The sequence below is a fragment of the Strix aluco genome, chromosome 7 (genome assembly GCF_031877795.1).
Source record: "Strix aluco isolate bStrAlu1 chromosome 7, bStrAlu1.hap1, whole genome shotgun sequence".
In the NCBI taxonomy this organism is placed as follows: Eukaryota; Metazoa; Chordata; class Aves; order Strigiformes; family Strigidae; genus Strix; species Strix aluco.
Genome location: NC_133937.1, coordinates 5221616 through 5237702, shown reverse-complemented (window position 1 = coordinate 5237702; position 16087 = coordinate 5221616). Strand labels below are relative to the sequence as shown.

The following is a 16087-nucleotide window of genomic DNA, read 5'->3' as shown; positions in this document are numbered from 1 at the left end:
TTTCCATTGAAATTTCTATTTCAACATTTGATTTTGTTTATTTTAAATAATAAAATAAGCTACTGATGTGAATGACAGTCAATACAGGAGCTGTTGCACTTTTATAGAATAAGCATCCATCAGACTTTTCCAATGATAATACACTGCTGTCAGGCACTGCACTGCTCCAAACAGAAACGCACACTTGGTTTACTGACTCATGCTTGTAGCCAGATCAGGGTCTTACAGGAGCTAACACAGAAGTCCAGGGAGAAAGAAGTCCCATAGGGAAAATCAGGCCCAAGCAGTTGAACTCAAGAGAAAGATCAGGCTTAGCTTTCAGTTTCACAACTTAAACTAACAAATAAATCAAAAGGGGTAAGTCTCTCCCCTTGTGTTTTTGTGTGTGTGTGTGCATGTACATGCTGTATTATGGAGAAAGCTGGGAATGCTAGCTGTTTGAACAGAGTTTCCTGACCATAATTGTTTGTTAACAAAACTTCTGTCCTGTTCATCCAAGAGTCTTTCAACTCCACCAATGTGTAGGAGTAATGCTAAGAAAGGGTGTAAAAAAATTCACTTGCCTGAATGATAAATATTCATGGGGTTCCAGTGATGATGGCCTTTATAGTCACTGCTACATCATGAGGAAACCAGAAAATATAATGTACTTTGTGGTATGTGTTCCATTAACCATGGGGACCATGAGAATGCAGGAGTTTTTTACTAAAAATAGTGATTGCCTTTGATCTGTTGTGCAAAGCTTCCAAAATACTGAAGGAAGCATCTGTTGGCCATAGTTGTGAAACTGTGTCCAGAACTGGGCTCAGAACTGGCAACCGTCTCGCTTTGAAGGTAACAGTTTTCTGAGGTTCGTGGTGAGTTAGTTCAGTATCTATCTGTGGAGCTGGGCAAGAAGAGAAGAATTCTGTTAGATAAGCAAGAGAGATACAAAAATCAGTAGTCCCAGGAAAGTACTAACTGGCAAGGTGGCAACTGATGAGAGAAAGCTTAATGCTGACTTAAGACATGATTTCTTCTTCCCTAATTTAGGTGAATGACCAAGCTCGGTAAATCAGCATTCTTTGGACACACATGTGCTAATGCATGCTTGCCTGTGTCCTTTGACTTAAAATGGACTTCCTAACTACAAAAAGGAACCCTAAGTTACTTATAATGCTTATAATATAAACACTTACAATGTAGAAGTGGTAGTGTGGGAACCCAGAGCATTGTGAAACAAGAACAAGATTCAGCAAGCTCTGTAATGTAGTTTCTCAGTCAACACTAGTAGCAATCAGATGGTTAAACTGGTGTAATGGGGATTATAAGAGAGAAATTAGAGACGGGAGATTTAGAAAGAAGCTCACCATAGGAATGGAAAGGACTGGAAAATATGACAGACAGATACCATGTTTGAAAGCAAGATAGTACAAAACAAAATTAATAATGTAAAAAATGGTGTAAATGACATTCATGATGGATCAGGGTCAAAATATCACTGGCAATGATAAAGCAGTATAATTTACAGGCTTGGTAGGTAACTGGCATATACGAGGGCTCACTGAGGGACAGAAAATTGGATGGTGGAGCAAGTGGGAAACTGGGAACTGATTTGAAATATCAGTATATGGAAAGCTAAATCTTGCTTGGCTGCATACAGATAGACCTATCAAGCTGCTTTTTAAGATAAGTCAGCCTTGGTGTAACAAGTCCACATGTTAGAGGACGCTCGTTAAGCCTACCTAGAAAGACATTTCAGTGAAATGTGACCCATTTTTCATTATCATCTGCTGAATGCAGTGTCATAGAAGAGACAAACAAGGATTGATACTGTAGTATGTGGGCCTCTAGCTAGCTCAAACATTCGCTCGCTATTAAAGAGCACTGCTACAATTATTGATTACTTTACTCTGACTATACTGCAGGTTAGAAACAAGCATTTAAGAGACGTGTGTAGCATATTTCCAAATTGTTAAAGGTTTTGATGACCTCTTTCTCATGCTTCCTTCTACAGCTCAGTTTCTGTATGAGTAATGATAGGTGTGACATTCACTCCTCTCCATGAGGAGAGCACTCCTTATTCCCTCAAGTTCAGAGGTGCCTACATTTTTCCAAACTGTTTGGCACATCACTCCTAGGTTAATTTTACTTATGAATCACATTGCATGGTTTGGCATACACAGCTATCCTGGAAGTGTCATGAGGATTTGATGTTCTAAAAACAGGCTGTATGTCATAAGGTTTCCATGAAAACATTCTTTAACATAGGCACACAACGCTTAAAAAGTGCATTTTAGTGCTGCTTTGTTTAAGGAGACTGGATCTGCAACTAATCACAGATTTTTAGAGACTCTGAAGCCACATAAGGTTGATTAAGATTTTTTCTTTCTGGCTGCCAAATGAAAACATTTATCTGTTTTAGTGCTCAAAGTCTAGAGAGCCAAACTTCTCTTACATGCAACTCCAGTCAAGTCAATGGATTAAAACCGAGGATGAATTTGGCACAGCGGATGACACTGCTTGTGCTTAATGTGAACCTGCCTTGTATGATGAAGCTATCATTACAATTCATGGCAGGAATGAAATGTCAGTGACAGAGAGTATTGCTACTTCAGTCATTCCACGTATCTCAATGTCAGAACTCCCCTTGGAACTGACATTTCATTGCTACCACGTACAACGTTTTGATGGTAAGAATAAAATAAAATGTTAATAAGCAAGGAGTAGATATGGCCATACCAAAGATTTACATAAAGCTTAATGTCACAAGAGAGAATTGTTTCTCATTTATAAGCATTGCAGAGAGATAACACACATGCAGCATGCTCTTTTTCTTGGCTTAATCTCAAAATATTTGAACATTATGGTGAAAATAGTGACTAAAGAACACACTGCATAGGAGAACTAAACACAGGTTTGAAAGAGAAGCTTATTCCTGAAGTTTTAAATCAATTACGTTGCAAATTTTGGACTAGTCAAAGGAAAAAATCACTGCAAAGAAAAGAATTAACTCAGTCCTGCTTCACTGTCTGAGTCTACTACAATAACTGGAAGAAATAGCTTACATGGTGGTTTTAAATTTGCTTATAGGAAATTAGAATTGTGCCTCACAAAGGCATGCAATGCAGAGTTATCTCTACACAAACACAACAGGTTAATTGGGAAAGCTGATCAGTAGTAACACAAAGACTTCTTATATCTTACTGGTGATTATATCACAGCATTTTGTGTAATGTGTTTTGCTTTATGTGTCACTTGACTGGGAGCCACATTTGAGTGACCACAAAAATATAATATCACTGTACTATGCAAGTTATTTTAACGTTCTGAAAAGATGCTGCTGAAAACAAGCAAATTCTAGAACATGGGTATTCTCTTTAGTAGTTTTTCATATCTGCTAAAGCTAACATGCTAAAACAAGGCTACATTATATGGAAGAGGCATGAGGTAGGTATATAAAAAGACATGAGTAAGTGCCATGACTCACCTCCCAAAGTACACAGTTGCCTACATGAATTACACACCTAAAAGGCAACTTGTACATTCATATACCAAATTTGTGCTTGTAGTCATACAACTGTGCGTGATCCTTAGGTCTTCTCTCCTGAAAATGTGACCATTGACAATTATCACCAATTGCAAATCTTGAAAGCAACAGAAGAATAAACCATATTACATAGAATTAAAAAATTTTCCCCGTTTGGGATCACAGGAATCCTATATAATTTCCTGCTCTGGAACTTAAAAAAGGTACTAATCAATTTCAAAGGACCTTTTCAATCAGCCCTGTACTGCACATTAGCATACTTCTCCCTCAGGACTGCTAAACATTTCCTCTACTTACTTGTGGTAGAGTTGTTCCTTTCTCCCAGGCACTAGATGTTTATGTTCTGGATACCAAGGACCCTACTACTAGCTATGGTGTCATATTTACATGTTTATAAGGACATCACTGAACAGAAAATGTGATGTGTGATTCTGGGGAGCCAGTCAAAAAACCCCCCACTGTATCTCATTATTAGTGGGGAAAATACCAGATTTGGGAAAGTCATTATGGGCAAAGTCTAAAATAGACTAAAATAGTTCCTTCTGTCTGAAGAGGTTCATATTAGAGGACTGAAGTTTTCTGACTGGACTATGACGGAATATGAACACTATAGCTCTACCAGAAGAAGCTAGAAAGATCATTATTTTAAAGGACATGTATTTTGAATGGAAGTGTAAAATAATTCTTTTAAAATAAAGACACAAACAAAAAGCAGGATTTGCAAACTAAATGTTAATGAAGAACCATGCAATCTAATCTACTAGAAAATAATGGCAATGGTACTGTGATAGTGAAATCCTTTAAAAGAGAGGTAGTTTGTAAATAATCATTTTAAGACCAGAGATTTCACCTTTTTAAAAATTATTTTTAAGTGCAGCTTCACACCTTCTAAAAGAGATGAAAAGAATGGTTAGATACTCTGGAGATATATATGAATATATATACATGTATATATTCACTCTGTTCTTATACTCTTCCGTAAGTGTCTGCTCTCAGCCGCTGTCAAGACGGCACGCTGGGTTAGGTGGACTTGTAGTCTGAGCCAGAACACCCAGTAAGTTCCTGTTTATCCTTTTACATGTGCTAGCTCACCTGGCATCCTAGGATATGTGCTGATGTTATTACTCCCTTTTGTATGGTGACAGCTGTCCCTTAAATTTCCAAAGGTGCTGCATGTTATATGTTTAATATCCAGAACGCTGTTTATAGCTGTATTGTGAATCACCTTCAACAAGCTCCATTGTGGTTTAGGAAGTAGCATGAATGGCTGCTGAAAGCTGTCCTGGAGTGAAGTGTTGTCCTAGACAGATTGTCCACTGACAGGAAGTACCTCAGAGCATCTCATTTTGCCCACCAGAGTGGTAGAAAAGCTAGGAAATTAACTATGTTGAACTCCAGAGGGACAGAGGAATAATCCCTTAACCTTGTGGCTCGCGTTGAGTTCCAGCAAACAACTGTGTCAATTTAAGATGCAGCTGAAGCCTCCTGACTGACCAGTGCCTTTTATGGTTATTAACATTTATCCAAAGTGACAGATAGGAGAAGTTGTATGGTTCAGTTATCCTAGATCCATATGTCTGTTGTCCTGGTGCAAACCCATTTTCATTAGACCAGAACTGAGGCAGCCAGGCCTGGGAACACATTTGAAGCTGCCACCCTTCCTTCAGAGCAAGAAACCTCCAGCAAAGAAGTCAGCATCAGGATTTTAACATTTTAAAGTGCTGCTGCCAGATCTGCAAGAGCTTGTGCATCAGAGTCCTAAGGCTCAAATGGAACAGAAATGAGTAACTTTGGTCGAAGTTGTCCACATAAAGCAGTGTCAGTCTCTCGTTGGTAAAACCCTGCAAGAAGAATGTGGATGTATTTTAGTGAAGCAAAGCTGTCCTTCAGCTGTGAAATGCCAGGGAAGAGAGCTGGGACATTTTATACCCTACTGGCATCCTCTTTTAACATGATGATATTTACTACATGACTGTCCATTGCAATTGGAAATGTTAAGTTCATAAATGTAATTTTCTTAGACCCCTTTTCAATTCTTGCTACAATTGAGGCTTGTAAAAGAGGACAAGCAAGCAGATGTAGACGTGAACCAAGACTTCCAAGTTCTAGCTCTCTAGCTACAGAGGTTTGCCTTTCTAAAAGGGGAGATTGTGCTAAGCAGTATGATTCATTCTACAGTGCAGGAGCTTCCCTCCATACCAGGCAGACCTGTACGCTTTCCAAGCTGTACATTCAAGTCAGTTGACTGTACAGCTACAGATTACACTAATGTGCAGCTCAAAGTGGACTGGGGAATACCCTGTCTACTGTAAGAAAGCCGTGCTGGACAGCTAGGACTGATGGTGCACAAACAGTGCATGGTTTACTTCTTAGCTATGTAACCAGCATTTAAGTTCCAGATCTGTACTCCTTCATACTTCACAGTCCCTTTGAGGCTACTTTTTCAATTCTACATTATATTTCTCTTAAATTCTGGTTTTCCATTGGTATGGACTGTCTTACAGGTTTGATTTTTTCCAAGATATTAATTTGGGTTTTTCTTCGTGATCGATTTGTAGCACAAAATGTTATACAAAGATGTGCTTCCAAGAGGTGAATACAATTGAATGGTTACACAAATTTATTTATTAATGTTTTTCTAAATTATCTGAGATGGAAATCTATCAAAGTACCTTATAGTATGAGCCAGGAAATACGAATTATTACAATTTATTACTCAAAAACCTATCCTTATCCATTCCACAACTAATCCTATTTGCTGTAACATATAATAGTAAATACATTTGCCATTGCTTTGATAGCATTTGTATGCATTCAAAAGCTAGCAGGCACTTTTACCGATTTACCATAAAATATGGATGAAACAATTATTCATTTTTAAAAAATCAATTGAATAAAAACTGTTGTCAGTATGACAGCCCCCACCCACACATGCATAAGATGCATTAATCAACCACACATAGTTGAGAAAGCAGCAGTAAACAGAAAATACAAATATTTTTGTGGAATTTTATATCTATCTATATTTATGAGAAAAGTTATGGTGAAGATGAATGCACCTTAGTTTGTCTTTTCAAATTTAGCTAGTTATCTAAAAATACAGGTATTTCTGAGTATTATCCCAAACATTTAAGTCTGGATCCCTATACATAGTACTACACCTTCTCTATAAAACCTAGGTTATCTTACTAAATTTGAATCTGATTCTCCAAACCCACCTGCTTTTTCTCTTTCTGTTCTGTCTTTTCCATATTAACAAGCAAGAGCAATCAGGCCTGCTCTCCCCTCCTATGAGCAATCAGGTTGAGCTGATAGTTACTGTCATTAACTCATCCTGTGGAGCTGTCTTTTCAGGTGCTGCTTTTACTTTTGCTTGGATTCCTGCATTTTCTATTGAAACAACCCCTCTGAACACCGAGGGACTTAGGAATGCCTTAGATGAGAGCATGAAGTCTCTAACCAGCCCACTATATTCTTGGATGTGGGTTTTACTTTTAAACATAGCACTATGATGCAGAAAAGAATTCAAGGCCCAGCTGTCTCACTGGCCATGTCCCTCTAAGGAAGTGCCTCTATATTGTAATAGATCACTTCTCTATCCTTGTGATAAACCTATGCTATCTTTTATAAAAAGCAGATGGTCTTAAATATTTGACAAAACAAAGAGTAACATTATAGTAAACTTCAGTCACATTCTGAATCAACATGAACTTTGGAATCACAAGTTTGAGGGAAATTTGTTTGCTTAGGGGTTGGGATTTTTTGCTACAGTTTAAGCCACAACATAGATCTAAACGTACCTCAAGAGAAATTGAGAGCTGGACTGATAGCAGTCCAAATTCAGAGCTCTACTACTCCACTACTGAAATCTATATATCAAGAAAAATATGTGCTAGAGTCACTTACATAAACTAGTTTGTTTAAATACTGCAACGAAAGGAACTGTAATTGATTATGAAAATCATAAATATTTTATTCCTAAGGCTATTGATTCCACACTTGCCTGCAGTGCTCTGTCAGAATCTTCAGGCTAAAACACACACATTTTATCATCAGAAAGACTTCGAACATTGTCATTCTAGTTGTCAAGTTCTTTGCATTAATAAACAGTATTTTTTGCCTTGCAGGTGGTACTGTGAAGGGAAGGAGCTTGAAAACTCACCAGACATTCAAATTATCCAGACGGGTGATCAACACTCACTGGTTATTGTTGAAGCTTTTGAGGAGGATACAGGACGTTACTCGTGCTTTGCTTCAAACATCTATGGAACAGACTCCACTTCTGCAGAGATTTACATAGAAGGTAATATTAGAATTGTGCGGAAATTGGTAGTTGAAATTGGTCATACAGGACTAAGATACAATTATGTATTTTGTATGTTAACTGTGTAATAGATTTGTCACAAAAAATACATAGCAGGGAGTCAACACTTTTCATCACTATTAACATATTTATTATTTATCTGTAAAATACCCTTCAGGCAAGTGACTGCCCTTTACATAAAATTTTATTGTGTTGCTTCCCAGAGATTTTATATATCTCACTGCAAGATTGAAGTCTAGGAATATTCAGACTCTGATGCCACCTTATATTTTTTGTCTGTGGTACTCTACAGAAATATAAGAACCTAAACTTTGTGTCTAGTTCTTATTAAAGCCCTTTTCCCTACAGGCATTATTACAAATTGAATATAGGATAGCTTTATCCTAACCCATTATTTGAACCTTGTAGCCAAAATAAATATGCTAGCAATTTGATAATTTACTTGCCCAATAGATGCTGTAAATAAAACAGAATACATAGCTGCAGATTTAGCTCTGTTTTCTTTCTCCTTATGCTTTTTAATATATCCTATTTGGCTTGAGAGGTCTGTTTATTATATTCCTTCTTAACACTTTTTTGGGTAAGGTTTTAAATTGCATCCATCATTGGGCTAGCAGGATTACAAATTTAAAATAAACATATACAATCTTTTGGGGTTTTTTGTCTTTTTTTCCATTTCTCAGGCAGAGAAACATACTGTGAGTACTATCACTGAAAGCAGCAGGACCATTCATAAATTAAAGCACCTACCCTACTTAATACAAAGTTAATTTTGCTCTACTGTTATTCTTCTTTCACATCTCTAATCTGACAGTGAAAGGACGAATCCTTTTTTAGTATCTGCACTGCCCCTGACATTATTGGGAGATGTCTGTGCTTGCAGGGATTTACTTGTTCTCAAGACTGGGGCCAAGGCCTGCTTCTACCTAACTCAGTGGATGTTGGATGGAAGCCATGGCTGATGGAGATGCTCACTGGCAGGAACCGCAGAGAAAATGCAAATTCCAAACTCAGTGAAGGCTGAATCAGAAGTGTAAAATGTCTCAGTGAGACAGCTGTTAGTAAACTGAGCTGGTATCTTCTCCAAACTGTGTTACAAGGCACTAGTTTAAGAATAATAGCTATGATTCCAGGTCTCTGTCTTTTTTTTTTTTCCCCCCTTTTTTAAGAAAACTGGTAGTATCAGGTGTCTGAGGAAAAAAAAGCTCTTACTTGATTCACAACAGACTAAATCACACTAGTGACATTTTAAAGAGAACCTGAGCAAGACCCAGGTATACATTCACTTGTGGATGCTGTTTTCCTCATTTCAGTCACACCTCATCCCGAATCTGCCTTATGTCACTAGCAGTTCTGCATCTTACACAGTATGCGATGTTGGTTCCTTTCCCCTGCAATGTGAGCTTTTGTTTTGGCATAGCTTCATAATACATATCCTTGGAATGCTCTAGAGGAGATTTGAATAAAGGTTTGTATCATTCATAGATAAACTTCTCCAAAAAACCCTCTGCAAAGTGATTTTTTTTCTTTTTCATAGGAGTCTCTTCTTCTGACTCTGAAGGTGAAATCATCAAAGACGAAATGGATCAGTAAGTTTAAAATCAATTACATCTTCCTTATTTCTTACAGTTAAAAAAACCCACAAGTGTAGACATTTCAGTTTCCATTAATATTTTGCAACTTCCAACACATTAGGGTTTTGTTTGGGATTCGTTTGGATTATTTTTTGTTGGGGTTTTTTTGTGTGTTTGTTTGTTTGCTTTACAAATAGTGTGGAACAAATACACGTTTGCTTGTGTGTCCTCAATGTTAGCTTAAGAATTGAAACTTTAATATTAAATATAAACAGAAGAAGAAGTATGTTACCTTAAAGATTAAACTACTAACATTAATTTACTAAAACAGATGCCACTTGACTAGACCCAACTTAAATGCCAATTTAAGCATCTGACTTGGAAAAAGAGTGTAGTAAAATTTCTCACATGAAAATATGGTATGTCATGAAATTTTTGGCAGAAGGTGGCTCTACATGGATTATTTAGATTTAAGATTGGGAAATTAATACATAAGAACTAAAATAAACTGAAATGATGGGTCTGAAAGACTACTTAATTATAAAAAGAAAGAAAAGGTGTCAGATGTAATCTAAAACCTAGGAAATAATTTTATTTTTCCTAAATGAAATCCATTCCCTGGGCATTTAGAACATGATCCAATCCTATTAAAATCTATAGCCTTTCAGAATCAAAGTCTTTGTATTAACTGGAAAGGGAGTCAGACTGGTTGAAAACTAAAATAACCAATCTTTTTTCTTTAACTCCTTTATATGCATTAATTCAACCCCAAAAGCAACCAGTGCCTTATAGAGAGGAAATTTTAATCAGATAGACTTATGTACCTATTTTTTTCCCCCCATTATTTACTAAGGAAGGTTCTACTCCATTACAAATGTAATTTTCTTTTAAAATGCAAATACAAAACACTGAAGCGTGTTCGACTGAAGACCTCAGGCTGACAGCAAACCCTGTCTTAGGTGATTTTTGCTTCAAAGTCACAAAATACTCCAGATTAGGTTTGTTTAATGACTTTGATAAATCTGAGGGTTTAAGATCAAGAAGATCTCAAAGGTTTTGGGACAGATTGCTAAGTTTTTCATAGTTCTAGCTCAGACTTTCCCAAATGTCTCAGGCATAATGTTTTCTCTTATTAATCTCATTAGATGTTACTGTAGTGTTGACCATGATCCTTATCACTCGATGGCATCTCTAATTTGCTTACCTCATTAAATTGGGAAGTAATTAATTGCGTTCTGTAGTTCTTAGAGAAAAAAGAATGCTGCTCTGACATTGTAGTGGGATGTCCTCAAATGACAGAATTATGAAAGATCAGGTATAATCAGAGCATCTTTATTTTTGCTTAGCTTCCAGCTGTCATCACATGAATCTGAACACCTGTAATTACAGGGAATTAATATGAGAATAGGTGAAAAAAAAGTTGACAATTTTAAAAGTTAAATCAGTGATGACAACAATTGTATATTCACTCTGAATAAGGCTTCCTCTGATTTGAAGGCTGGCTTTCCTGGGGCACCTGTGGTACATTCCAGAGTGGTTAGTACATACCTCAAACTGAATAAAAAGTCCATCTCTTAATTGTCTCCATTATTCTATTTAGCAATACAAATAAATAGGGTCAACTCTTTTACTTCCACATAGAAACAACCTAGAAGAAGTGAAGAGGTGCCAATGTACACTACCAAAATTGCATACCTCTATTTTTCAGCAGTAAATTATTGAATCTGTATCCAAGCAGACCATGGTATTTTCATTACCTTATAGACCCAAATCTTCATATAAGCTCAGGGAGCAGTGCAAGAGAGGCTAGCACTGTCCTCTGAGAAACTAGCATTGCTCTCTCATTCTGCCCAGAGCTGGTAACAGCAGCTTTCAAGCCACAATTGGGTTAATCCAGGCCATTTATTACATTTGGTGTAACTGAACTAAGTATGAGTGATTAGAGTGGCAAGATATGCAGTCTGATTCTTATAAAATGCAGTTTACCTAGGAGTATGTATCAGTTTAGATAGCTGGAGTTCAATCCCAGAAGTGAGGCTGGGGTTGACATGTAACTGGGACAGATATAACTGAGGGACACACATGTAGCTCTAGCTTCCAAGTAGAGAACTTGTTTTTGGTTAATATTTCACAGCAAACCAAAGCCAGCTGATACCTCCTCGAATGCAGCATCTCCCGTTGTTAGAACTGCAACCAAGCATCAAGAAACCTCCAAGGCACCATCTGCCATGGTTCAGCCTGTGTCTGTACCTGTCCAGCCTGTGCCAACACCAGTTAATAAGGTAGGGGAGACAACACAGGGAATTTCAAGGACCAAAATCAAGCTCTTAAAGAGGTGTTTCTTCTACAGTTTGTGACTCAGAACCCCCAAATTTTCTAGTTTTTGCTTTGCTGTTGAACTTCAGCTTTGAACGTTACAGCCATACAGTAGTTGGCCACACAGAAGAGATGTCCTGCCTACCTGCTAACCTTTAGCACCTGGCAAAGGGAAGGGAACCTTTCACCCCCAGGTTACAGGCATCTCTGTGGCAGTGAGCAGAAGGAGCAGCTGGCCCTCGCTCAGCCAGCGGCGGGAATCTGTGAGCGCTCCAGCAGGTCAAAGACTGCATGCCGTGAGGGGCACTGGGATGTGTAAGTCACCTCGCTGGCCTCTTCACATTGCAGACTGTCATTCACTTTCAATAGCGGCAGCCTATAACTTTTTCCTCTCCCTCTCTACAGAACTCACTTGAAATCATTTTCTTTCAATGAGACTTATTTTAGGCTAAATCATTTCACTACTACGTTTACTTTCTATGTAGGTATGCTTATTTACCACATAACATTTTCATATCTAGATCAAAGTTTATAATTAATGTTAGTATGCATTTGGAGTCCTTTTTGTTGCAAACTATCAAAATATTCATAACTGTGAATTCTTTCCTAATAGGAAAGAAGAGCCATATTTACTTAAAAATAAAACAGAAAAGTTATTGAGAAACTCACTTCACACTGCATTTTGAATGTTTACAGCCTAGAATTAGGTGGTAACCAATAAACAGATACTGAATAGGTGAAGCAATGCACAATTACTTTTGACTACAGGGAGAACAGAAGTAAGCCTTTGTGACATTTTGCCATTTTGACAGATGTTGACTAAGTGTGATAGTTATCTCAAAAATTACCACCTTTTAATCTTGTTGACTTATAAGACACCATCCATAAAATTTGGCTGTTTCCTGAGCTACTGAATCACTAATTCTGCTGTTCTGGGGCAGCTTCTATTTCACTAAAATCAAAAACTCTATTAATCAAGTTATATAAGGAAGTTTTCCAGGAAGAGAATAATTTAATTCTGATTTGACTGAATAAGATCAATAGGATGATATTCCACCTCTGTAAATTGTTTGATTTTGTCAAAGGAGAAGAATTACAGTAGCAGTCACACACATGGCTTGACTTAACTTTTCCCTAGTAACATCCATAAGTATTTTGCAAGTAAGAAATTTTAAGAGAAGACTACCACCGAGCAGCCTACATCTGTTTGCCTTAGTGAAGTATTAATGAAAGATATTATAATACACTGCAGTGAAGTTTTCTTTGCCATGATTAACTCAAAAAGACAATAAGGCAATAACAGCATTTTTGTTACTCAGGCAGTAACCCACCCAGGAAGATCACTAGCAGTTGTCTACAACAGAGCACCTTTTATTCATTGCATTAAATATTTTGCTTTGGACTTCACCCACTAAAATCTCTTCCGTGTCATTCCAAAAGTATGTTTCTTCTGTATATGAAAAAATAACCTCTGTACAACATCATCATGTGGTGTTTTGCAATCTACAGGCTCAAAGCCCCACTAACTATTTGCAAGGACTGGATGGAAGACCTATAATTGCTGCTCCTGTATTTACAAAGGTAATTTGTTCAATGACATATTTGAAAACTATAGAGGTCAATTGATTATATGGAGAGATAATTAAAATTTTCTATCAAAGATATTACAAAAAAAGCAATTATGCATTTCTCAAGCCATTCAAGGATTTAAGTGGCTTTATGAAATCATACTGAATTAAGTAAGATTGAAATAACTGGTATTACTTCAGTCCAAAAGACACTTACTGACTGTCTATTCATTTTCTCTATTAGATGTTGCAGGATATTTCAGCTTCTGAGGGGCAGCTTGTTGTCTTTGAATGTCGGGTGAAAGGAGCTCCTTCCCCAAAGGTTGAATGGTATAGAGAAGGAACACTGATAGAAGATTCTCCAGATTTTAGGATATTACAGAAAAGTATGTTTCTTGTGTGGAGATATTGTGTCTAATAAAATACAGGCAAGCAACATAATTTCTAACATAGCAACACTCTGACTTTATTATTACAATGGTAAGAACTATATAAGCCGTATTTATGGCAATAAATCTGGGTTCCAGAAGTGAAAACTGGATGAATTGAACAGCATACTCATAGGTAGTACTTGTCTGACATTTCCCAAATCCCCAACTATTGACCTGTTTTGCCTTCTACTTTGATCCTTTTGTCACTTTAATGTCCTTTTCTAATTCAGCCTTACTTCTGCAGTTTGTTTTTGGGTTTGCACCATTTATGTAGAGTTCCATTGCCTGTAAATCCCTCATCTTTTAGTCAAGTGCTATTATAATAGTGCTTATGGGCAGTGGATTGCAAATTTATCCACAAAAGTAACCTGATGTACACATTAGCATGCTTACACATACATGTGTGTGCACATGATACATGATAGGTTGTAAACATATACTTCTACTTTAATTTTCAAATGCAGTCAAAACATCTGCAGTTTTCTCATAAGTCACTGGAATGCTAAAATTGCTAAAACTCAGTAGAAATTCCTTAAATACCACACTAAATTAAACCTAAATGAAACAATGTTTATCATAACTTGATTTTATGTCTGTAATAGTTTCAGAAATTGCCTTCAAGACACAATAAAGTAGTACTAAGATTGCAAAAAAAATACTTCTTGCAGAATTTATTTCCTATTCATAAATTCTCAAAAGTGTAAGTGTTCATATTGTTCAGTGGATTTAACATACCATTGAGTACAAGGCCTGGCTGTCTCCACCACCCTAAACAGAAAATTGGATCAAAAGGAGTATTCTGTCATATTAAGAAGACCAAGCTTCCTATTTAGTGCTTAAGGAAAAAAAATAATTGGCAGAAGTATATTCAACCTACTAATTCTGCTCTTCTTCCCTTTAGAACCACGATCTATGGCCGAACCAGGTGAGGATCGCCAAAAGGCTCATATTCTTTTGATTATACAAATGTGATGATTTAACCTCACAAAATATTAATTATTTAAACTCCATAATTTCATTAACATAATTTCTTCTTTTCCCAATGTTCTGTAGCTACTAGTGAGATGCATTTCACTGTATACTGTTCCATAAACAAATCGTTTGAATTCATTCTATCACTTTTGAAGAAAATAATGTTTCCATTCTGCTTTCACCCAGTTCTAATTTAGGACCTAAATGTTACCACCTTATGAGCTAAAGATCAACAAAATTAATGTATGTGGGTCCCCTGTATATCTGAGGTTCAGAAGTACACCAGATGATGTAGGACTGGGCTATTTTTATCTAGTTTACCAGTTAGGGAACATTGCATCAGATGTTTAGCCATGTCAGCCATTCCCTTTGCTCTCTACCAGCGTAATATGAGAGTATCACATCAGGTGTTCCACCCCTGATATCAGCAAATCCTATAAAAGTGGCTGGATTTGCTAATTTCAAGGGTCAGAGCAGAGTGTAGATTACTCTGCATGATTTGAGCAAAGGAGCCTTATAGATTTTGATTACTTCTCCATGAGACAATCACTCTCACCATTATGCTTTTCACTATTAAAAATATAAAGCTGCCCCTCTTAAGATAGAAAATTACCAAAGAAGTATTAATCCTTACAGAATATAAACTTCTGTAACTCTTCTCCTTGACTGATTAGAAGTTTTTTACGCCAAAAAGTGTCTTGAAAGAGATTCCCCCTCTCTGTAACATCTCTTGCTGAGACTTAGGAATGAATAAATGGAACTTCTACCAGAAGCCACTGATGCTGTTCCTTTACTGTCCAGTGGCATCACTGCTGAGTAATGTGAAGCAGTTCTTAGAGGGTAACCAGTTGGGTGCAGTTGTCACTGCCTCATCACCTGCTGCTCATTCAGAAGGAATCTGGATTTCCATGCATGCAGTGGTTGGCAAATCCAAGCACTATAAACTAGATACCATAATGCCTTAAACTAGTTCTGTAATCCAAGTACTATAATAAACTATTATTCTCCTATAGTTGTTAGCAAATAATCTCTTTGTTGTTACTAGATTTTGCTCAGTGATGACATGAAACAATCATGTTTAAGTATGGTATGGTCTTCTACAGAAATACTCATAAAATATTAATCCTGTAGGATTCTAGGAAAGTTTCTTGCAAAATGGTAGCAAAATAGTCGCTGACTAGTTCAAAAAATGCTATCACCCTACATTTCAACATGCTTTAGATGTTACTCACCCTCCCCATCTCAGCTACCTGGCCAGACAAAAGATTTAAAATCACACCACCAGTATTTATTAACTGGTACTGCTGCCTGGACATGTCAGATACTGGTCAGACAGGAATGTCATAACCCCAGATTGACTTTTTAAGACAGAA

At 36.9% G+C, this 16087-nt stretch overlaps 1 protein-coding gene across 3 annotated transcripts in view; it reads left to right on the top strand.

Moving 5' to 3' along the window:
• Positions 1 to 16087, top strand: part of MYPN (myopalladin) — a 79495-nt gene that overhangs the window by 30825 nt on the left and 32583 nt on the right. For all 3 annotated transcript variants that reach the window (XM_074830297.1, XM_074830298.1, XM_074830296.1), the window contains 6 exons: positions 7657 to 7832; positions 9391 to 9442; positions 11562 to 11709; positions 13253 to 13324; positions 13556 to 13697; positions 14644 to 14667. In XM_074830297.1, the coding sequence (XP_074686398.1) occupies positions 7657 to 7832; positions 9391 to 9442; positions 11562 to 11709; positions 13253 to 13324; positions 13556 to 13697; positions 14644 to 14667 (614 nt within the window). The remainder of the gene's footprint in view (positions 1 to 7656; positions 7833 to 9390; positions 9443 to 11561; positions 11710 to 13252; positions 13325 to 13555; positions 13698 to 14643; positions 14668 to 16087) is intronic.